This window comes from Aedes albopictus, chromosome 1 (genome assembly GCF_035046485.1).
Source record: "Aedes albopictus strain Foshan chromosome 1, AalbF5, whole genome shotgun sequence".
NCBI lineage: Eukaryota > Metazoa > Arthropoda > Insecta > Diptera > Culicidae > Aedes > Aedes albopictus.
The window spans coordinates 24880161-24905084 of record NC_085136.1 but is presented as its reverse complement, the minus strand read 5'-3'; the positions used below and the strand labels follow the sequence as shown (position 1 = coordinate 24905084).

Sequence of the window (24924 nt, the reverse complement as noted above, 5' to 3'; positions counted from 1 at the left end):
ACCATTACAGCACTGGTTATTTGGTGTGGGAAAGTAGGCCTTTTCCTGTCAGATTTGCGTGGGGTAAAACAGCCTATTACGATGAGAAATTGCAAAAATGTCATTTCGACATAATAATGGTGAATATCAATCGGCATTTTTCGAAGGTAGTCCGTGATATTAATCTTAAATATTCGAAAAAAGAGCACTTGTCCGTGACTTTTTCGTGTAGAACTGGTCTAGCAGCACAAGTTTTTCATATACCATATTCTCAGGTTCAGCTTCTAAAATGAGCTGCAGGTGGTTGAATTTAGATATGTAGAAATGACATTTTCAGCACTGACTGGAAATACGATACAATACTGTAAAGAAATTCTTGGAAATTTATTTTACCTCAGTGAGACATTCTTAAAAAAAATAGACAGAAATCGTCAAAAGAGAATACCTGGAGTGAAATAGTGGCATTAAGGATAGACTTGTTAGAATCCCAAAATGGCCGCCACAATGGCCGACTTTGGGACCTACTCACGATTTCGAGCGAAAAAATCTCTTCATAAACGAAACCAGCGCACCTGATCTTCTTCATTTAAGCTTTTTACAAGGGAGCAAGAACAGAATAATAAAATGCACTGTGGTTTGAAGCTTGCTTCTTGACATTTGTGTGTATTAAGTTCTGATGCACTGTTGAAGCGGGATTTCAAGACGTTTGTCCTTAAGTGCAATGTACAACTCGTCCAAAGGTCATTAGTTCGACCCTGAGGTGACGATTGTGTTTGCCAATATTAAAAAGTCTCATAAGATGCTACATTGCATCGCAATAGTGCCCACTGTAAATCGCATAAGCAATCGCTTCAAGGTATATAGCGTTATTATTGTCTCGTCAATGCATGTGTGTATCAACTCTACATTCGTACGCATAAGGCACTCTTGCTGCATTTTATGCGATGAAACTTTGACGTATAAGAGAGTACGTATGAAACAATCTCAAACTTTATTATACTTGTACGTGACTGACGAACAGTATCATAATTATTAACAGCAACTTTACGTGCTCTGGTTTCTACTGTCGATGTAGAAGAGAATGTAGTACAGCTTCCACTCGATAACTGGACTGAGTTCCCAGAGCCGGAGGCTATTGTTATATTGTTTACTGATTTGCAAAATGTGAGGTTAAAATTCGTTTATGTTTGACAGACAACTGCTTTTTAACAGGGCTTTGGCCCAGTTATCGAGCGCCCAGTTTAAAAGCAGTCCAGTTAAACAGCATTTAGTTATTGAGCGGATGCTGTATCGCAGCAGTACCCCCAATATGTATTAGTAAACACTAGAGTAGGCAGCTTTCTTACTTCTCATTCATTTGCCATGACAAGCACGAGAAAGAGCTTGCGGCTGTTCGAGTCCGAATGCAGTTGATCATCATTATTAACTTCTTTTCTCGATCAGCCTAGATAGCTGTGTAGTGTCGGTAGCGGTTGTTACAATGGATTACCGGCAGGGAGTGCGTTCAATGTTGCACAACAGGAGTGAAATCATTTTATTTTGTATGGCGAAAAGCATGTAAACTCGAATTTCTCAAAATAAAAAGCTTTTTCCGAAAAAATATTTGGTAGGCACCAAACCGGTCATCATTGTGCACAAATGCTACCAAATATTTTTTCGAATAATGTGTTTCACTTCGAGTTTTTGGTCGATGCGGAGAGTAGGAAAACAAAGCATTTAATTCATTGGCTAAGAATAACACTACGGACCGCCTGTTCCGGTGGTAAGAGTCCATTAAACAGGTGACCCCTAGTTCATGGTGTGATGCGGCTATATGCTAGGAATGAATGGTTAGGGTAATCTAATAAAACCCTAACCGCTTAACGTAGCCAGTGGAGTACTAGGGCGCCCTCCTACAGTATTCAGCCCTTACCGAAGCAATGGTGCAGTTGACCTTATGTTTCTCATATCCTTCTTAAGCCTCAACTTCGAGGCCTAGTAAGGTTGGGATTATTAGTATGTTGTTTATTAACTTTAATTATCACCTATATGGCTCTTCGCATTATGCGTTTTACACAGTGTGCTCTGTGTATCTTCGCCTCTGGCGTTCTTCAATCGATACCTAATTGGTTTTTATCGCTGCTATTATTTTCTTGTGTTGTGATTGTAAGAGTTTAATCTTGCCAAGTTTGGGTAGTGGCTATGGTTATGACAGCTCAGTTCAATTTTCAGCATAATAGAACAGCTTTAGTCCAAAACCCTTACTTTCGTAGAGAGGATTTCTGTGTAGGTGTCTTAGCTTTAATCAACACCTATATGGTTTCGCATTAAGCGTTTTACCGATGTTTGCTACTTTCAGTAAAAATGAAATGGCAATCTCGCGTGTCATGCATCGAGTGGCCATTAACTTCCTATGAAGATGATTTTCTGGAATGCTTATTCGATACACACTTCCCCGGATGTGTGGATAGTACATCTTCAGATAAAGCTGATAGATATCGATTGAATGTACATTTTAAATCTTCAAAATGTGACTACTTTCAACCTTTTTCCATAAAACTGCTTGTCGCAGCCTTGATTTTTTTATATTTTAACTTATGCCAAATATATGAACCAAACTTCGATGACCTAATTTCTCTGCAAACTTTGTTTGCGTAACCCAGAACTATGATTTACACCAGTAACAAGGGCTTTGTATCATGAATCCTTACTATCAAAAAACATTATCTCAACTTGACAAACCGGATGTCATTAGGGTTCGGTTTGGTATATCGTTAACCGTAACGCAACACAAAAAGGTGATCTAGCTACCATACGGGCTCCGTTAAAGATTTAGCATCCTTAAACCCACTCAACCATTCATTCATCAGCACCGGTCGCCTGATAACTTGGATTGGGGTTCTCTGTTTGGTGAACTTTTGGAACAAGTTTTTCATAGTGTTATTCTTAGCCAATTGAGACAACCGCTACCGACACTACACAGCTATCTAGGCTGATCGGGAAAAGAAGTAAGCATTGATCGTTAACTTCTAAGCGAGCCCGTTCAGTCGGCAAGGTGGAATTGTTTGTGATCCAAAACATATCTATCAGAATTGAATTCCCAGCGGTGTTACATTGGATTCGTCTGTCGTCTTGTTTGTAGTTTCACTTAGTTTCAACTGATTCGCATGGGACCGTATGAGCTTGCGTCGACCGTGATTGTTTTCAAGCAGTACGCTGTAATTAACATGTCCTATGGCTTCAAAAATGATACCTGCAGACCATTTCCATTAATTAACTGTGACAACCTTGGCGTAAATTGCATCTCTTCTACTGAACGAACGTGGTTCAGTTCCATGCTTCTTATGGAAGTGATTCTGTTTTTTCATACCTGTTGTTGATTTCCGATGTGGAGGATGAAGAATATTCAGTGTGGTCCTCATTGCAGCGTGCGATTTGGAGATGATCGATAAATTTGAAGAAATACTTGCAGTGTTTGGGCAATCTCCTACCCCTCGTTAATCAGCAGTGACCTCTTCAAAGTGTCCACGAATCTCTCTGCTTGTCCATTGGAGTGTGGGTGATACGGCGCTGTCCGAAGGTGCTCCGACGTGCACTGCGATCCGTTGTCTGATACCACAGTGGCTGAAACTTCGAACCGAGAAAAAATTGTTTTCTTCGGAAAAATTGTTTCGTTCAGAAACTCGCTGACACTTGACGTAATTGGAGATCAAACTATTCTATCTTCAGGCCATTTGGAATGTGAATTCACGACAACTTTGAAGCATTGCCTCTGGAGAGAGTTTCGTCGATCAAGGATATTGGTGTGATTCTCGATTCTAAACTTCGCTTCGACCAACATGTTGCCATAACTACGGCCAAAGCCAATGCAATGCTTGATTTCCTGCGACGCAATACTCAGCATTTCGATGACATTTATGCACTTAAATCGCTGTACTGTGCATTAGTTCGCAGTGTATTGTAGTATGGAGTGCAAGTTTGGGCTCCGTATCATGCCATCTATGCTGAACGCATCGAGACAGTCCAGAAACAGTTCATCAGATATGCTCTTCGAGGTCTACCGTGGAATGATTCTGTTAACCTGCCTCCTTATAACCAACGTTGTGCGCTGATTGACATGGAGTCTTTAGTCAACCGTCGAACATTGCTACAAAAGCTGTTTGTTTTCGACGTGGTCACCGGCAAAATCGATTGCAGCTGTCTTCTTAGCAACTTGCGCTTCCACCGCTTCCGCCGGCTTCGTAATTCAAGATTGCTGTGGATTCCTATCATACGCGCCAACTTGTGACGTAGTTGGGGGGGCAAGACCTCTCAAAATCAATGAAATCCAGAAAATATCAACACAGTTTACCTTATTTAGGCATATTCATGTAAAAACTAGCATATTGAGCTGAAAAAAGTTCAATATTGTCCAATTTTGGAGAGCTTCGCCCCCCCAACTACGTCACAAGTTGGCGCGTATGATTCCCATTCATCGTTCGGATTACGGATATCACAGCCCGTTTGATTCGTGTTGTAGGTTGTTTAATGATGTGTGTGACTCGTTTGATTTAAGTATAAGTAAATTAGTGTTTAAAAATAGAATTAAGTCTAGCTAATCAGTCTGTGCGGCATTCAGCCGAAGATGTTGTCAAATAAATTATCATACTAAAAACGGACCAACGAAGTCAATATGGATTTGGCCATGATTGTAGGAACCATGCTTGGTGTCCTCGAATGAGAAGCAGAATTGTTGCATTTCTTGATGAAGTTTTCTATTGCGTTGTCTATTTTCGGCCAGAAAATGTGATTAAGACTTCGAGCGATGGCTTTCATTCTTTCGATACCTGGGTGAACTCGGTGTTACCAGGCGATCCGTCATCATGACACATCCTTCCACAATCGTAAGTACTTCACGGTACAAATAGTATTGCCGAACTCGTTCATCTTCGATGTTGACTGCGTTTGATGGCCATTCATCCTGATTGAACTGAATTACTTGCTGCGAAACTGGACACTTGGACGTACATTGTATGGTACAATGTACAACGTATAACGTGGAATCCTCGTCCGGTTCCGTATGGTTGGTGATCAGGCGTGATATAGCCGAACTGGGTTGTTTAAACATATTCAATATCGAAGTCATAGCACAGCAATTTAACGCCCATCTTTGCAAACGGTTCTCTGTATGCAAAGGAATTTATTTTCTTCGAAACTACTCAGCAGTGGTTGATGGTCGGTTTGTAGCTTGAATTTTCGTCCAGGAATTATGCGGTAAAGTTTAATAACTGTGAAAAACAACGCCAAACCTTCTTTTTCTATGTGGATGTAACCAACTTCTGCTCGAGTCAAAGTAAGGGAAGCGTGAGCGATTGCCTTTAAGTTCCATCAGGGAATTCAAGACCAACAATTGAAAAGGCCACATCAACATTGCGTAAACAAACACGTTTCTGTCGACTTAGGGCCTTCTGGGATCCACCCACGCATCTCACCACCATTAACAGAAATTATTATTATTAATATTTTTTCAAGATACTTTACCACTTATGTGGCATTCGTGTCTATTAACAGAAAGCTTGATGTTTCCGCTTTCTGTTGGTGGTGGTGAGGTGTGTGGGTGGAGTTCAAAAGGCCTCAAGTCGATAGAAACATGTTTGTTTACAAAATGTTGTTGTGGCCTTCTCAATTGTTGGTCTTGAATTGATGCATAGCGTAACGACTGCTCCAATACCCGATTTTGATGCGTCTGCAGCGATTATGATTTGCAGTGTGACTACAAAAGGGATATTTTATTCAACGTGTTGTACAAAATACAACAGCGCGATCGGTTAGTCGAGGATGATTCTTCTCAAATGCATGTTGTCACGTTGAACGGAACATCTTTCTTCAGAAGCCCATCAAGGACTCGTCTAAATTGATGCATTCTCGGCACAAATTTTGAATACAAAGCGCCCAGAAAAGAACGTAGACTGGTGATGTCGGTTGGCGCAGGCATCTTGACGATAGCTTCAATCTTCAATGGATCCGGGCGTAGACCAACTTCATTAACGATATGGCCGAGTTATTCGATTTGACGTTGAAGAATAGTGCATTTCTCTTCACGAAGATAAAACCCATACTGCTCCAATCACTTGAAAAATGCTTGAAGACGTTGATGATGCTCTTTTTCAGTTTCGCTAAATACGATATTCGGAAAGATTCGGCGCTTTCGAGGTCTGCTATCATTCCGTTCATCAACTGTTGAAAAGCTTGCAACAGTAGAGTCCACGATGAGTGTTGATGGTCAAGAGTTCTTTGGAATCATCGTCGACTTCCACTTGAAGATATGCGCCCAACAAATCAATGATGCTGAAGAACTTGCATCCGTTCAGCTTGGCGAAGATGTCGTCGGGAACTGATAACGGGTAATTACCAAAGCTGTGTTTAATCTAGTCGAATAATAATAAGCCCGAGAAGGTCATTCACTTTTGGGGCACTTATAATAATTACTAATCATAGCTGGAATCAAATGGGAGTTTTACTGAATTGTTTGCTAATGAAAATGGTCCAGATCGGTCCAGGCGTTCCATAGCTATGACCATGTTGATGATCTGGATCAACATCGGTTGGGATATATGTATTTAAAAGCCCAACACTGGACCGATTTTTGAAACTTTGATCATGGTTGACAAATTTTGTTCAATGTTTAATCATTTTAATAATGATTAATGAAGACTAGAAAATGCAAAATAACGGTCCAAATTCAAGATGAATAAATTCATGATAGTGGCTTACAATTTACGATGCTCATAATTCATGGAGTGTTATGCCTCTAAAACATTGACATAAAGATGTTCGGATTCCAAAAATGGCAACCAGAAAATCTTAGATTTCGGCCCTAAATTCACGATGGTGACCCTCAGCTTAAGATGGCGGCTGCTTTACAGTCTTAGGCTCTAATACCATGCAAAATGGTTAAATGGGGTATGATGAAGACGTCCATAATCCAACATGATGACCAGCAAATCCAATATTGGTGGCATTACTTTTGAAGGCAATTTGTTGTTTTTTTTTACCTTACTGTTAGCCACCCTATTGTTCATAAAAAACTAGCTTGGAAAGACTGTCCTCTATTACAAGGAGTAAGTAACAAACAGTATAGAAACATTCGGGAAAAAATGCTAAAAAAAACTATTCCAAAGCTACTCCATGATACGGTATCATGGAGTAACTTTCCGGTTCAGCCGATCCAAGTCCCAGTAAACTCATATACGAGAGCGAAACGCGGCGGGACGAACGCCAGCAGAAACCAGAAGCGGCGAGAACGAGAGGCGGATCACGTTTTTGGATCGCGCGATGAAAGTTTTTCCTTCGGGGCCCTTCTGCGTTCATTTTTCCGGCCTTTTCCAGTACATACCACTTATAGGGTATGTGTGCCATCAGTAATCTCACGCTCCCATATTCATCCTATTCGAAAACAAGCGATTACGACACCGATTGATTCCATTCTTTTTGTTTTCATGGGTGCTCACTTCTAACAAAAAATACAAAAATATGAAACAAAACAAACAGCGCTTCAATCCCTTGTTTTTCGTAGGATGAAAATGGGAGCCACATGCTTAATAAGGGAACCAATACCCTATGTACCTTTATTTGGATATGGTTGTCGTATGTTGTGGCTGGGTTTGTCGCATGAACAACCATTCCGTAACCATATCTACTGAAAGGAAAACTTATTCGATTGCTGTGCCGTTGTTGCACGCAATAAACTTGTCTTGTGAAGAACTTGGTTTGGTAAGTTTTCATGAAACTGTAGGCAATGGGATTTTAGGTAGTAGTTTTGTTTCTTCAGTAAAACCAAACAAATTGTTCAAGCGTTCGTTGATTAATTAAATTGATTGATTGATGCATTATTTTGATCGAGACTCACAAGTCTACTGCTGCAATTGCTTAGGCAACCCTGGGTAATTCCAACTCTATATTCTTTCTCCAGAATCTACACCAGAAATAAAGATTTTTCTTCAGAAATAAAGATTTCTCGCCTTCAATCTAATGTATTCCAACTGCTGTTACACATTCCACTGGTGACTGTTAAATTATTGCATCTAAGAAATTTAGGATTTCTAATTAATAATTCTGTCGCAGACATTTTGGTTTCAAATTACCAATATGAAAACGAATTTTCAACAAATGTTTGCTAGATTTCAGCACAAATTTGCTGATCAACTGTCAGAATACCTAGTTGGTTGTTTCAGCAAATTGAAAGAAACCCGTAGTTGGAAGTCAGCAATTCGTATTGCTAAATGCATTCAACATACACAAAATCAGCAAAATTTTCTGATCATCAGCAAACATAATTGAGTTTGTAGAACTTTAGGATCTAGCCACCTTACGTTTTTCCTAAAATACTTTTTACAGGTCACAAAGAATGAGCTCACAGCTGCAATCTCCTACAACACAACTTCCAAGCAAACACCTCAACATGAAAATCCGAAAGCCATCAAAGTCAATGTCATATAGAGCCAACGCTGGAAAACGTTTGATGGACACGTATGGCGTGTCGAAACGAAAAAAATGCACTCTGTTAGTGTTAGAGGGACGAATGTTGTTGATACTCACGGATAGTAGAAAAACAGGAACGTCGTGCCCAACAGCAGCGTCCAGGCGAAGGTCGCTGGGATGTATCTGGTTTTGACATCACATTTCGGCATCGTCCCGTCGTCGTCGTCGTCGTCGTTGCTGGAACTACGGGAACAAACAGCTGGCTGTGTCCCGTTCGATTCCGACCGCGTTTCACCACACTCTTGTTGTTTGCAAGCAAATTTTCACCACCTGACAGATCGGAATGGGGGAGCTGGTTGATGGCGAAAATAAAAAAGAACCACAATGTTTGCTGTTCTTTGCGATACTCTCCTTCCCTCACACTGGTCTCAGTGCCGCGTCTAGCTGGACAAAAATGATAACGACTGATATTTTAGTTTTTGATATGGTGTTCTCGAGAAAGGTTCTGCATATGTTTAGGGCATTTTTACGTTAACTACGTCTATTTATGTTGTAAATTTAGGGTCACATTATTTAGTTCAAATGGTTAAAACTATCAAGTCTTATGTAATGTTTTGCATAAATCTTTAATTGGATAATAATTAACTGATTCGTCCATTGATTACTTCAAAAAAGCATTTCCATGCTTGATGGCTTGCAGTCAAAGAAGCATAAACTTGCATATTTTGCCTTAAAAGTTGAAGTATAGCTTCAAATGGTGACGTGCCAGAGCTACCCGGATAAAAAATTACCATTCTTTACATGGTAAATATTATTAACAAATGACTGGTTTTATTGTTCACAATAAAACACATAGTAGATATATTGTTACTTTTTACAATAGAAATCAAGCCCATATAGTTCGTACAATAAGTGAACATTAGCTTTATTAGTGACCGATTGATTCGATTGTTTTTCAATAGTTCTATAATAATTTAAAGTTACTATCAGTAAAAATTAATTTAAGTTGTTTTTAAATAGTTGCAAAAGTGCCTGCAAAGTTCTCATGGACTTTTTATTAAAAAAGAGTTTATTTCTCAATTACACTTAAAAACAATTTGTAACAAATGAATAACAATAAGTATTATTGTTGCTTGGATCATGTTTGTATAATCAAATACAAAATCACTTGACACATTTTTTATAGTTTTCGTTTTAAATTTGAGTACAGTAGATGTTTCGGTTATCGAATGTTATTCGCTAAAACTGACAGACGTCAAGCCGTGTTGGCAGAGGAAGCTCTCAATGAATAACTGAGGAAGTACTTATAGAAAACTAGCTGAAAAGCAGGTTTAGCCAAGTGAGGATGTTAAGACAAGTAAAAGATGAACAATGATTTTTCTAATGTTTTCCAATAAATTAAAGGAATCTAATAAATAGAAAACTGCCATTGATAACAATACAAATACAATTAGTTTAATGGAGTCAATTGAACCGATGTTAAAATAAACATGCAATAATATTTATTGTTATGTAAACAGATTTCGCCTTTGGAAAACCAAAGAATTCATATTTCTCGGTAACATTTTTCTCCAGCATTTACAGATACTAATAGCCACATGAATTGTGAACGATTTATGGTATGGATCATACGACCTGAGGTCTGACTTGTGATATTTGGCAGTTATTTGAAAAGATTGAAGATAGATCTTATCAACAGCTGCCAAGCAATACATACCAGACATACATCAGAGTGTTTGATTCTTATCATAAAATGTGCATATCATTCTGGCGGACGTTAGTGCTCGTAAATACTGGATATAAATGTTAGCGGGAAATATAAATTCTATGGATTTTCAAAAGCGAAAACTGCTTACAAATAACAACAAATATTATTGTATTTTTATTGTAACAACGATTCATTTGACGCCATTCAATTAATTGTATTTGTATTGTAAGAACAATGAAAAAACATTAAGATATATTGTTATCTTTTGAAAATTGCTCTAAAAATGTCTCATAAAAACACAATACATTCTATTGTTTTTCGCGAAAAAGTGTATGAAAATTTTCTCAAAATTTTATGGTTAAGATACATAACGACCACCATTTTTTATTGTAAAAGTGCCATTTACCATTCGCCGAATGGTATAGAACAATAGGGGTGATGGTGAGTGTGTTGTGTAAATTACAATATGTTTAATGGTGAATATTTTTCGAAAAAATGGTGTTGTAACAATAAAATTTATCGTATTTTTATGATACTTTTTATCAGGGTAATCTGATTCCGCATACTCCGCTGGTTCAAAATCTAAAAGGGAGTCATAAGTTTTCTGACAGACCAACAGGAAGTTAACTTTTTTTTTTCGCTGCGACATCCAGGGATTAAAAAAATAAAAAAAAATCACCCAGATGAACCAAGCCATATTTTTTATCATTTTCTTTAAGCTTTTGTTAGTATAAATTCACTGGTGTTCTTGATACACATAAAACGCGACGCGAGACAGGACACAACACTTATAGTTCTTACAACAAATTAAAAGGAATTGAATTTACCTCGTCGACGTCGACGTTGCTCGTCGACAGGACGAAGTCGGACATCGTCCTGTCGATGGGCAACGTCGAGTCCGAAACCGGTCGATTTAAAAGGTAAATTTAATTCCTTTAAATCTGTTGTAAGAACTATAAGTATTGTGTCCTGTCTCGCGTCGCGTTTTATGTGTATTGTCGAGGTTCTTACGTTAGCACAAACCTCAAGAAATTGAAGTGACTGGTGTTCTTTCTGAGAATAACTTCAAGATTTCCTGAGTTCTTCCAGGGATTTTGCCAGGAATTCCATGGGAATTCCTTCGGATTTTTTTTTCAGAAAATAAACCTGAGGTTCATCTTAAGATGGCATCTGTGCTAAGTAGTTCGATGTATAACTGGGCCATGACATTTTTGAAAATCATTATCATTCGATCGGTCAAGCTAGAGAGCACAGCACAGCATCCATTACTATCAATTACTCCAAGCATGCCATCTTGGGATACTTCGAGGGATTTCTTGTGGAGATTCTTCCAGAATAGATATCTGAAGATTTCATCAGGAATCCCATCTGTCGATTGGTCGATTGGTGGTTTAATCCAGCAATACCTTCTAGAGATTATTCCAGGAAAGCTTTTTGAAAATTACTTCAGCAACGAATTCTTGAAGGATAAGCAGAAGTCGCCGGGGCCCGTGGCGTAGTTGGTCACACGTCGCTTCATATGCGGATGGTCATGGGTTTGATTCCCAGCCCCGGCACTTGCAATTTTTCGTCAGTTGCTTTTCCCCCGAGAGCAACTGACACTGACTCTCTTCTGAGCCCCATGGCTCAAACGGACCCGGATACCTGGACATCGGCGAGCTGCTACTCATAATGGACCCCCAATCGAACTGGAAAGGAACAACGGCCATCCATCATCATCCTTGTGCTCATCATTCTATCAGGTATAAAGTAGAAAAGTGAAAGCAGCAGAAAGGCAACCAGTTCGATAGAGTAGAATAGAATCTAGGCGCTGTACAAAATGTAAGTACAGCTGCCAATTGAAATTGCTCACGTAGTGCCCCCAGTGGACAATAGAGCTGTAAATTAGGTTTTAAGTGATTAAGAATAAAAAAAGCAGAAGTCACTCCTTGACAAACTTTGGAACAACTTTGGAAGATTCCCATAAGGAACTCCTACAGGAAATTAAAAAAAAATGTTCTGTGGGATACCTCCTGGCGGATTCCTAGAAAGAATTTCCACAAGGAACTTCTGAAGAATATCCATGAGAAAATCCTGGAATATCCCCAGAAAGAAATCTTGGCGGATTCCCAAAAGGAACCCCTGGAGGTTTCCCAGAATGAAATCCTGGAGGATTTTCTGTAGGAACTCTTGAAGGAAACGCAGAAGGAAATTCTTGAGAATTTGTAAAGCTGATTCCAGAGGGAATCCAGCAGAAGCTCTTCGGAGGAATACAAGAGCGAATTTATGGATGAATTCTAAGAGAGACTCCTGCAGTAACACCAAAAAGACCTCCTGCTGGGATCACAGGAAAAAAAAACTGCAGGAACCCCAGAGTGAGCTCTTGAAGGCTGTCCAGACCTCGACAGGGTGTAGGTGCCAAGCAGAAAGAAGTATTCATCCACGGAGTTCCTCAATTCTCGGACAGCAGCTACGATACTTGGAAGTGCCGCGTAACTCGAAGCTTCAAACGTTTGGGACGCAGTGCTGAAGGATGTTCCAGCGGACGCCGGAGAAACCGAAAAGTTCAAGGACATGCACTGTAAGCCGAAGGTCCTGCTGGTGAGCTTGATTTTGGACGAACCTTCGAAGTTCAAAGATCTAATTTGGTAACTCCAAGTGGTTGGTTCAAGACTTGAAGGAAGCAGTACAAATATAGCTGCCACAATGACCGACTCCTACTCACATGTTCAAGAGCATCAATCTAGAAAATTCGTTAACAAATTCGCCTGATGTGTATTATCTGCCTCTTAATCCAGTGAGCAAGGCCAGGATAAACAAATTCAGCATGATCGGATGCTTCATTTAGAGGTTTTCAGGGTTTCTCCCTTAATTTGCTTTATATTTCCTGTCGGAATTACTCCCAGAATTGGGTTTTAAAATTTTGAAAAATGTATTGATTTTTTTGATTTTATACAAAAGAGCATCTTTTTTTGAGCCACTATGATTTTTTTCAGATTTTTAGAACTTTATTTAGGTACCTAAAATCAATTTCAAAAAGATTTATTTAAATCACCTTTTGACAGCTGGGCAACTGTTTGACAGCTCCGCCCAATACAAAATGCGACGAGGGGTAATACGACAAATCGCTCCCATACAAACTTCAAATTAATTTTTAAATAGTTTCCTGGGCATCAAAATTCATGAAAATTTGGATTTCGGCTCAGTTTCACATGCAGATTCAGAATATCGAATAATCTCAACATTGTTAAAGAAGCCAATTGTTTCTTTGGATTTTTTTTTTCCAAACTACCTCTTGAGTTTTTCCAATAGATCTTTAATGGGTTTCTCGTAAGATTTCATCTGGATTCCTTCCGACATTCTCCGGGAAATTCTTACAAGGATTTTTTAAGTTATCACTGGAGACATTCCGAGAAAAACTCAAGGAAAAACTCCTGAAAAATTCCTGGAAATAAACTCCTGGACCAATTATTTCTGAAAATGAGTGAATGATTCCGACAAAATCGGCAAAAAATGTCACTGCAAGCAAAAAGTGCGGTGAACAACTACGAGGAAACGCCTGGAAAAAGCTCTAAAAGAAATCACGGGAAGAACTCTATGAGAAATAAGTTCTGCAGAAATCCCAAAAGGCACTAAAAACACTTCCAAAGCGAAATCCAAAGCGAAACTCCGAAGAAAGCTGACGGGAATTTCTTCAACAAATTGCAGAAGAAACTTCTAAAAAATCCTGTCAGGAGATCCTACAGAAAATTTGAGGCAAACTCCGTAATAAATTCTTGCAGGACCTCTAGTAGAAATCCCATAAATAACTCCAGCAGCATCTCTGGAAGAAATCTGGGGAAAATCTACTTGAGATGTCTCATAATAAACGCTGGAAGGGATCACAAAAGACCTTTAGGAGGAATTCCAAAACAAACTTTAGGAGCAATTCTGTGAAAACACCTGCGATATATCTTGAGAGTCTCTTGTGTAGATCTCGGAATTAATCAAGGAAGAAATACCGCGAAAATTTCGTTGGGCAAAACGCAGAAGGATCTTCGAGAAAATTCCACGAGGGATTCTAGGAGCAATACCAAAAAAACCTCTAGAAGAAGTTCTGGAAAAAAATCCTCGTGAAAAACTCCAGTAGAAATCGGTTTGAATTCGGGAATTTCGGAAGATTCTCAAGGAAAAAAGGAATTTTGTCAGTAGGGATCCGGAAAAATCTCCGGAAAGAATTCCAAAAACATGGTAAAAAGAGGAAGGAATCCTGTGGGCTGTGGGAAATCCTAAGAAGCATTCCAAGAGGTATTTCTAAAGGAGTTCCAGAAAGAAACCCTGACAGAATTTCTGGAATAAGTCATTGTAACGGTATTTCTAGATTGATTTCGACTACCAGATTCATACTAGCAAAGTAGTAAATTATGTGGACACTACTTCTGACAGGGTGGCCACACAAAATCAAAATTGAAATTCCCGCATTTTTCCCGTCTTTTTCCCGCAATAATTTTGATTTAATCCGACTGTAAAACATCCAAGAATCCAAACTTTTATGTGAATTCCTACATATTTTTTACGGTATCCCAGGAGTTCTGAAGGTGTGAAGGATTGCATTCTTGACGTAATTCTGTTAAAATTCCTATAAGCCGAATTATTGGAGTGTTTTCTGGTGAAATTCTTCGAGGAATTTTCTAACAAAAAGTTTACAAAAACACTGAATAAATGTATGTGATATTTTCTCACAAACTCTGCTGGTAATAAATCAGGAAACCTATTCAATAATTGAGTTACCAAATAATTATTTAAAAAAAATTGTTATATTAACAGGTTCACATACAAACCACCAGATTCAAAATTATTCGAAATCCATTAGATTACACATAGTTTGATATTTCATATATATAAAGGATTTTTACTAGGACTTGCTGGCGAAATTTTCTAATACATTTAGATACCAAAAAAAATGCAGAACTCAAATAAATTTCTGTTGTAGCTTCTCGAAAAACCAGTGAAAAATTCCTGTTAAATGAGAATTTTCAAAAAAAGAAAAAGAAAATATGAGTTTTGCTATGAGAGCACTAGCAATTAATAGCTTACGGGAATTTTTCTCAAATTTTGAAAATATCTAGGGAACTTTGATATTTCTGACAAAATTTGTAAGGCGCATTTTAGAATTTTCGGTATTTTGGGCTTAATTTCTAATCCTACTGTTGAAGTGCACACTTCTTTGGAGACACCTGGTTCCCGAGATATCCGGAAAGGTTGCCATTGTACCCAAAATCCCTAGAACTTAGAACCATGTTCAAATAGTCTTGTTCTGCAAAATCATGAAATATGATATGTCGTAAGCTAGTTTCCAAAAATGATCAAAAATTATTATTATTAGCTTTATTGGGGAAATTTTCAGCCCGACTATGACCAAAAAGTGGCCACTTTCCCATGGGCGGCATCAGGTTTCCAGAACATCCGGAGAGATGGCTAGTGTACTCAAAATCTCTTAAAATATGTACCTATAGTCCAGCTTTGCAAAATCATGTAGTTTGATATGTAGCAAGCTAGGTTTCAGAACTGATCAAAAAATGGCCGCTTCCCTGGGGGCACCGTGTTTCCGGAATAACTGGAGATGTGCCCAGTGTACTCAACAATTTTTGAAACATGTATCAATACTCCTGTTCTGCAAAATCATGAAGTTCGATATGTCGCAAGCTAGGTTTCAGAACTAATACAAAAGTGGCCACTGCCACATTCGGAGACTCCCTAGAAACATGTTCGAATACTCCTGTTTTTCAAAATCATGAAGTTTTTTGTGTCGCAAGCTAGTTATCGAAGGCTAAATGTTGCATCACTACCTGTTAAGGAGGGTGTCCCCAGTGTCCCCGGCCATAAACCCGGAACAACGGTAAAATCCGGATCTCATAAACTAGAACTTTGTGATCAATTGTCAACATTTCACGAATTTTCGTTGAGAAACGGCTGAGAACCACAATTGTATAGTTTGGAAATTGGATGCAACATAAGGATCAGGCACATAGTTGTTAACCTAGGGTAACGCAAAAAAAATCAGATATACCTACAAAAAGGGCTTACAATTATTTCAGTACCTTTAAGGCATATTTGACATTCAAGATTTCAGGACAATGTTTCGTCAGCAAACCCTGCAAAACCCCAAGAAGGGCATAAAGCAATTCTTCAGATTCGCATTAATAATTAAGGTTAAAAACTCTTCTACAATGTTCACATGTCTGTCCTAAGGAATTAACGCAAGAAGCTTTTCATGTTTTCAATGGGTAAAACCAGGAATTCCTTCAGTAGGCAGGCCATACATTGACAGATTTCATTAAAAAATCTAGAAAATCCTGTCTTCTGGTTTTCAAATTGCAATTTTGCTTCCGTTGTAATATCAGTGATTGCAAGGATTCTAGGTATTTATTTATAATTTAATCCAGTTATTCTACAAATCGTTACACAGAAAACACTTCAAGAGTTCCTTCCAGTATTTCGTCATCAATTCATAATTCCATAAAAAAATCCACCAGAGACCCTTCAGAGACGACTGAGTTGTTAATGCTTTTAGTAATTATTCCAAAAAAAAATTAAAATACAAAATTGTTAATATGATGGTTTTTGTGATTTCAGGGAGCTTTTTTATGCACTGAAATTTCTAGAAATACCGTTAAAAACTTCAATATAGCAATAATTTCAGGAAGTCCTCCACTAGCGAATTAATGAATTATTTTAAAAAGTTCCAATAAAAACATTAATTGAAACTTGTCGTAAAGCTCAGCCAGATATTTCGGCAAAAAATTCTAACTACTACAAAAAAATCTAAATAGAATCTCTAAAACTATGTCACTAATTTCTCCATTTTGAAACAAATGTAACAACCAAACAATTTTCTAAGAAAAGTTTGGAGAAGTATTTTATGGCATTTCTGATAAAATCATTCAAAATTATTTTTCGCGTTTATAGATAAGCTTTTTAAAAGTTCAAAACTTCATTTTTATAAATTGTGATTTAAAATATGTTTGTGCCCGAATCTGGATTTGAAGTAAGTCAAGTCCTAATTCTAGGTTTGAGTTTAGAGGCGTTACACATATTTTTAAAAATTCCCGATCATAAACGAAATTCCCGACTTATTCCCGCATATTTTCCGATGAACTTCAATTCCCGACTTTTTCCCGCATTTCCCGAGTCTGTGGCCACCCTGTTCTGAGTAGATCTACAAGTAGTAAAGTTTATGTTTTATTATTTATCGGTGTGAAATTTCCCTGAGTTTTCCAGGTTTTAACCTGATAAATTAAATTCCCTAAGAAATCCCAGTTCTCCAGGTTTTTCCTTCGCTGCAAGTCGAAGAAGATTCAGTTCTTCGACGTGTGTGCCCTGGCGAAACAAAGCCGGGAGCCGTTTAACGGAACGAGTAACCGGCCAGCTCGACTTTTGGAACGAAATCCACACAGATGTGCACTCAGAAATAAAAGTATACACGGAATTACTATTATTTATGCATTTTGTATACGCATCTCTCTCACTCTCTTTCTGTTTTCATGCTATCCGCTGCTTCGTCTGGGTTAACAAATCACTTCGCTTCAACCCAGGCTAAACGACAGATAGCATGAAAATAGAAAGAGAATGAGAGAGATGCGTATACAAAATGCATAAATAATAGTAATTCCGTGTATACTTTTATTTCTGAGTGTGTGTGGTCCCATTTTTCTGTGGTGTACCCGTTACGAAGAAAATCCGAAGTTTTTGAATAACTTCGAGAATTTGAAGCGATGGCGTGCTGCGATTTCTCCGGGAATTTCTGCTGGGATTTTTCCGGAAAGTTTTGCTGGTGTTCTTCCAGGAATTGAGATTCTCTGGGTCTACCTCCAGGAAATCTTCCGGGAATTTCTACAAGAAAACCTACAGTCATTTCCCTTAGAATTTCTTGAAACCATTTCTCATATGATACTTCCAGCCAGCAGGTTTTTCTTTGGATTCCTTCAGGAACTCTTGCTGCTTTTGCTCCTCCATAAATTCTTGCTGGTACTCCCGTAGGTTTTTCTCAGGAATACCCAGCTGAACTTCTCTGTGATTTGTGTAGGGATTTCTCCAATAAATTCTTTTAGAATTACTCCGTGGATTAATCCCGGGATCATTTCAGGAATTCCTTAATTAGGATTAATTTAGAAATTCGTGCAGAGATTCCTTGAGAAATTCTACTAGGGATTTATCATTATCCATGCAATTGATCCTGGAATTCCTCTGAAGATTTCTCCAGGATTTCGTGTTGAATGAATCTTTCTTATGATTATTTTCCAGAATTTCTTTAGAAAATCTTGCTGTGAATTCTAGGAATTCGAATTTCTCAAGCAATTTCAGCTGAAACTCCTTCAGGAATTGGCCCAGCTATTCCCACGGAACGATTTCCAGGAATTCTTCCGTGGATTCCTCCAGGAATCCATCTGAAATCCTTTCAGGGATATCTTCATATATTTTTATAGGAAATCATCCAATGATTTTCTAGGAATTACTGCAGGGGCTTATCCATGAATTTCTCAAGAGATAATTCTAGGGATTTCTTTGGAAACTTCAATAGATTGATTCCTTAAAAAAATGTCCAAGGGTTTTTTTCTGGCAACTCCTGTAAAGTTTCCTACAGATACTACTTACAGGATTCCTTGCGGAATTCCTCAAGAGTTCTGTCCTGTAATACATTGGGTCATTTCTCCAGGAATTCATCAATTTCACCAATGATTTTGTCAGAGTTTCCTCTCGGGATTATTTAGAGATTTCTCTAGGGATTCTTCCACAGAGATTCCTTCAAAGATTTTACCAAGGATTCCTCTATGAATTTCTTTAGCGATTCTGAATTGCTGCATGATACGCTTTATTTCTCATGCAAAAATTAGAGTATTTAATTTTTCTAGAACATTTCATTGTGAGTGTAGGATTTGCCTAAATTAAACTCACTGAAATAAAAAAAAAAAAACAAACAATAGACATACATTGCTCTATATGTTAAAAACTAAAAAGTTGTGATCTTGAGAACCATTTGAGATCCATACTGCCGTGAATCGCATATCAGTCCCATCTTTGCTGGATTTCCTATGCAAATGGGACAAATATGCGCTTCACGGCAGCATAACCCTACAATAATAATTAAAAAAAAAAAATATGTTCCACATTTTTTTCCGAGAACACTATGCAGCTAAAACTAATAATTCAGAGGTTCAGACGTAATCATTTTTGTCCAGCTAGAAACGACTCAGGGACCATTGTGCCCCTGTTGTTTCTTCCCCCAACAACACTCACGAGTCACGGATGACTTTGCTCTGTTGCTTTCGGAGCTTCTTCTTTCTGCTTCACACGCTTCTTCCTTCACCCACCCAACTAGTGTAATGATTATTCGCTTTTTTATCGTCGTCGTCGACGTCGTTTTCTTCGTTATTTTGATCTTTTGATTCTTCTTCGTCGGGGAGCTAGCACAGGTTACCCTCCATCGGAGTAACCTTCCTAGCTGTTTCAAACACTCCTCCGTCGTCTTCGGATCGCACACACCTCACCTCACGCCGCCGTCTGCAATTTCGATTAATTTTAGCTCCTGCTTCTACTCCATTTTCAAAAGGGGGCAACACACAACTCGAGAAACACTCTCCGCCACTATCACGCCATTATCCGAGCTGAATCGAATGGTCGACTTGTTTCTTCCTTTTCTGGAATGCTGCTACACCACACAAGGGAAAAGAAAATCTTCCTCAGCAGGGCACTTCCGAAAATCGCGTTTTTTCGTGGCCGAATCCGAAAACTCTTCACTTGCAGCCGCGACTCCTTGCAATTGTGTGCTTCTTCCTTCTTTTTCCACCCTGATTCGCCTTTATCACCCACCCTCGCACTGACTGACCTCCGCGCACACAAAAAGGGCTGCAAAATAGCAGAACACCAGCCAACCAGCCAGGAGGAAAATCCTCAACACACTTTTTTTTCTTCGCCACTACCCTACATCACACACGCACTACACCTCTTTTTTCGGAAGCGATTTTCCACCTTTTCCACGCACACACGACGCGCTGGGGGCTGTGGGACGTCCGCCTGCTGCTGGAAAACACACTCCACGATCGGATTTTTCACTGTTTCGACACAACGGAACCAGCTGGAATGCTGCGCTGGTGCTCCTAATCCGGAGAAGCCTCTACCTAGTGTCCGAGCGAGCTGTGTACTTGACTCTAGTAGTGCAAAAACTCCGTCCGTCCCGTCGTCTTCGTCGTCGACCGTCGACGAAAAGAGAAGCGAGCAAAATGTTGAACCTTTTTAGTCTTCGTCGTTGTCGTCGTTGCGTGATGACTGACAGTCGCGCACTGTCATCATCACTGTGACAGTGACGGACGATACGGGGAATGGTTGGCGATGATTGGGATGAAGCGACGCTTCATCTGCGGGAAATCAATTAGCGGCGTCGGTGGTGTAGTGGTAAGCGTGGTTGCCTCTCACCCCAGTCGGTCTAGGTTCAATCCTAGTCGACGCCGTCGGTATTTCTGAGACAAAAATATCTGATCACGCCTTCCCTCGGATAGGAAGTAAAGCCGTAGGTCCCGGCCCATGTGTTGATGGGTTCGATATGTAGGGTGTCAGGTGTGTGTGGATGTCTCCCTGACCGTCCGTGTTTAGGCTTAGTACCAGAAATAGGCGGACGTTAAACTAGAGCTGATGCCGAACGGTGTCGGCTCGCCAGAAATAAGAAGAAGAAGGAAGAAGGGAAATCAATTTCGGCAGGGATGCCAGACTGGTTTATTCCCTGTCAATCATGCAGATTCGGATTTCCCGGAATAAATATAAGTCTCGGAAACTTCAAAATTTGAATTTAATGCTTCACCCGAGGCTTTACCCCATAAAGCGCTTTGATCATCATATCAGCAATCATGTCCTCGATGTGGATCGATGATTCTGTCTTACTCAAGGTCTTACTTCAGTCACAAACTTATTTACAGACCACTTACTGCAAAGGAATCCGATAAAAAATCATGGTTCTCGGGAATAGAATTTTTCATGAAGTACTAGCACATTTCCCTTTATTTTGATCACGATTTTTTCAGCGTATTCATCAGGGCCCCCCCTCGTCATGTAAACATTATTTCCGTCCTTTTCTTTCTCACGTGAAAATAAAATGTCAAAGCACGAAACACTCAAATAAATTATTTGATCACTTTCAATTATTTTGTCAGTAATTACATTAAAATTGACCGTAATTGTCATAAAACGGTTAATATTTATGTGACCTCAACCCAATTAGATGCTATACAGTTAATTGATTTTGAAACTGTTGATTTATTATACAAAATCCTCTTGAAAAATTAATATATTCTATAGCTTGAAAATGCATTTGGAAGGAGGTTGTCTTTTCTGCACGGTGCACGTCCTCGTCTGAGTTTGGTTTTCCTCTGAGACGTTTTCCTGCATCCAGTTGTTTGTAAATAATGAGGATGTGCGTCTTGACGAATTCAAATCAAGTGAAACAGCGAAAAAGCCGGAAGCTGTGCGAGGGGCTGCTAAGCCAGCAGTTTCCGTAGCGCCCACCCTAGATCCGGCAAAGCCCACAACCACCAGTGAACAACCCGCATCCAGTCCAGCAGTCATCAAACCAGCACCAGTCAGCTTCCGCGGCGCCGAAATCTCACCCTCCAGCAGCAACGGCATGACATACGCCACGCACGTAGAATCACCCGCCACACCGTAATCTTAGCAACAAGTTCCAAACAGCTCTCCGTCGAGGGAGATCACGGTCGCGCAAAGAGCGCGGACTCAGGCGATCAGCTGAACGGCGCCAACAGCCGCAAGGGACCTCGTTTCAAGTGGGTTCTCCTTCCGATCAATCTGCTGAAGCAAAGAGTCCATCGAGGATGAACTACACACCGGCGTCGAGGTGGTCGCATCTCCCGCGGAGGAACAATCCGAAGAGAACCAGCTTCAACTCGAGGGGGGACATTCCCGGCGGACCTCGGCATGTTGGCGATCGGGGAGCGCCTCCACATATTGACGGAGCACCGCTCACTCACCGCGGAGACTAATGCGTAGGAGTTGGGCAAGTGATCGGAAAGGAACAGACTGCGTTCATGATGCTCAGTACGTTTACGGGACACTGCTTATCGGAATGGACCAGCTGAGCATTAAGGAGTGTATCAAAAAGCAAATGTAAGGTAGAAAATCAATACCGGGTATGTAAATGAAAATTATGAATGCGGCACAGACCTTTATACCTTTGTCAAAATAAAACGAGAATTCCTCTGAAAGAATGTCAATGAGCCATATTTCCTTTCTACCCTTCTTACACATAAAAAGGTATAAAGATCGTTCGAAAAACCGACTTTCGATCCGAAGCCCGAGTCTTATATAATTACCAATTAACTCAGATGTTTCTCAGCCGTCTGTCAACCGATTTTGGTTCTCTTAGTACCAAAATAAAAGATACAACATCCTAGTAGAACACTATTTAATTTTATTTCGATTGGACATTTTGGTTACTGAGATATCTTTCGAAGAGTAGGTACTTGGAAGTAATACAACATAACTTTTTGAGTGATTTTTGACCAAGCGTATCAAAATAAATTTCTCAGCCGTCCGTCAACCGATTTGGGACCTTTAAGCTCCAAATGAAAGCTACAACATCCTTGTAAAACGCTTTTCCATCTTATTTAGATTGGACATTTGGTTACCGAGGGTCTTCAGTTAGCCTTGCGGATTGTGGATAAAGCTTTGGATCGCCAATCCGAATATCTTATGGAGCACTAAGAGTGATTCTATTAATTCAAAGTGCTTTGTGTCACCACGCAACCTGGCAGGACATGGTGAACCTTCTAAGTCAAAAAATCTGATATACATAATAGAATATGTAATGGATCACTAAAGTGGTTCCAGAAATTTAAAGTGCTTTGCGTCATTACGCAACCTGGGAGGACATTGTGAACCTTTTTATCCCTGTCCTTTCTAATTGCATTTAAGAATCGACCAAGAACTATTTTTAAAGTTCCAAGTGAAAGTCCTTAACAAGGAATCTCATGCGTCACTTCGCGAATTGGGAGGACATGCTGAACCTTTTAAAAATTTTCGTTCTAATAACATGTAAGAATCGACCATGGACTTTTTCAAAATTTCTTACTAAAATAGAAATCCCACGCGTCACATCGCGACTTATGGGAAGACATGGTGAGCGTATTAAGGCCTTGTCGTTTCTAAGTACATGTAAGTTTTATCTGAAAATCCTTTTCTTTATAACAAGGAATCTCATGCGTCACTTCGCGACTTGGGAGGACATGGTGAACCTTTTTAACTTTGTCATTTCTAATTGCATGTAAGAATCGACCAAGAACTATTTTTATTCAAGTGAAAGTCCTTAACTTTATAAAAAGGAATCTCATGCGTCACCTCGCGAATTGGGAGGACATGGTGAACCTTTTTATCCCAGTCGTATCTAATTACATGTAAGAATCGACCAAGAATTATTTCAAAAGTTCTAAGTGAAAGCCCTTAACTTTATCGTCACCTTGCGAATTGGGAGGACATGGTGAACCTTTTTATCCCTGTCGTATCTAATTGCAAGTAAGAATCGACCAAGGAACTTTTTCAAAAGTTCTAAGTGAAAGTCCTTAACTTTATAAAAAGGAATCTCATGCGTCACCTCGCGACTTGGGAAGACATGGTGAACCTTTTTATCCCAGTCGTATCTAATTACATGTAAGAATCGACCAAGAATTATTTCAAAAGTTCTAAGTGAAAGTCCTTAACTTTATCGTCACCTCGCGAATTGGGAGGACATGGTGAACCTTTTTAACTCTGTCGTTTCTAATTGCATGTAAGAATCGACCAAGGAACTTTTTCAAATGTTCTTAGTGAAAGTCCTTAACTTTATAAAAAGAAGTCTCATGCGTCACCTCGCGACTTGGGAGGGCATGGTGAATTTTTTTAACCCTATCGTTTATAATTGCATGTAAGTGTAAGAATCGACCAAGAACTATTTTTAAAGTGTCAAGTGAAAGTCCTTAACAAGGAATCTTATGCGTCACCTCGCGACTTGGGAGGACATGGTGAACCTTTTTAACTTTGTCATTCCTATTTGCATGTAAGAATCGACCAAGAACTACTTCAAAAGTTTTAAGTGAAAGTCCTTAACTTTATAAAAAGGAATCTCATGCGTCACCTCGCGACTTGGGAGGACATGGTGAACGTCTTTAACTTTGTCATTCCTATTTGCATGTGAGAATCGACCAAGAACTACTTCAAAAGTTTTAAGTGAAAGTCCTTAACTTTATAAAAAGGAATCTCATGCGTCACCTCGCGACTTGGGAAGACATGGTGATCCTTTTTATCCCTGTCGTATCTAATGGGGCACGTTCGGTGTAGTACTAGATTTGTAGTAATGAGCTGAATTTTAGTATGGTGAGAAGGTCAATTCTCTGTTTCTGCAATGAAATGGTACAAAAAGCGGGGGTATTATGATTCTTTACCTAATTTGAGGCTGTTTGAGCAAAACTTTGGATAACTTTATTGTTTATGTTGCAAGAAATTGAGGAAACAACAACACTGTTGCACAAAGTTTTGCTCAAACAGCATCAAATTAGGCAAGGAATCATAATACCCACGCTTTTTGCACCATTTCATTGCAGAAACGGAGAATTGACCTTCTCACCATATTAAAATTCAGCTCATTACTACAAATCTAGTACTTCACCGATCTGTCCTATTGCATGTAAGAATCGACCAAGAATTATTTCAAAAGTTCTAAGTGAAAGTCCTTAACTTTATCGTCACCTCGCGAATTGGGAGAACATGGTGAACCTTTTTAACTCTGTCGTTTCTAATTGCAT

General features: G+C 39.3%; 1 protein-coding gene across 3 annotated transcripts in view; it reads right to left on the bottom strand.

Moving 5' to 3' along the window:
* LOC109415220 (palmitoyltransferase ZDHHC8) overlaps positions 1–20372 on the bottom strand; it is a 105633-nt gene extending 85261 nt beyond the window's left edge. The window contains exons 1-2 of one of the 3 annotated variants that reach the window (XM_062844233.1): positions 19382–20372; positions 8536–8770 (exon numbers count right to left, since the gene is read on the bottom strand). In XM_062844233.1, coding sequence (XP_062700217.1) covers positions 8536–8627 — 92 coding nt within the window. In that variant the 5' untranslated portion in view covers positions 8628–8770; positions 19382–20372. The remainder of the gene's footprint in view (positions 1–8535; positions 8771–19381) is intronic. The other 2 variants (XM_029856026.2, XM_029856027.2) reach the window with 2 other exon arrangements.
* Positions 20373–24924: the final 4552 nt, after the last annotated feature.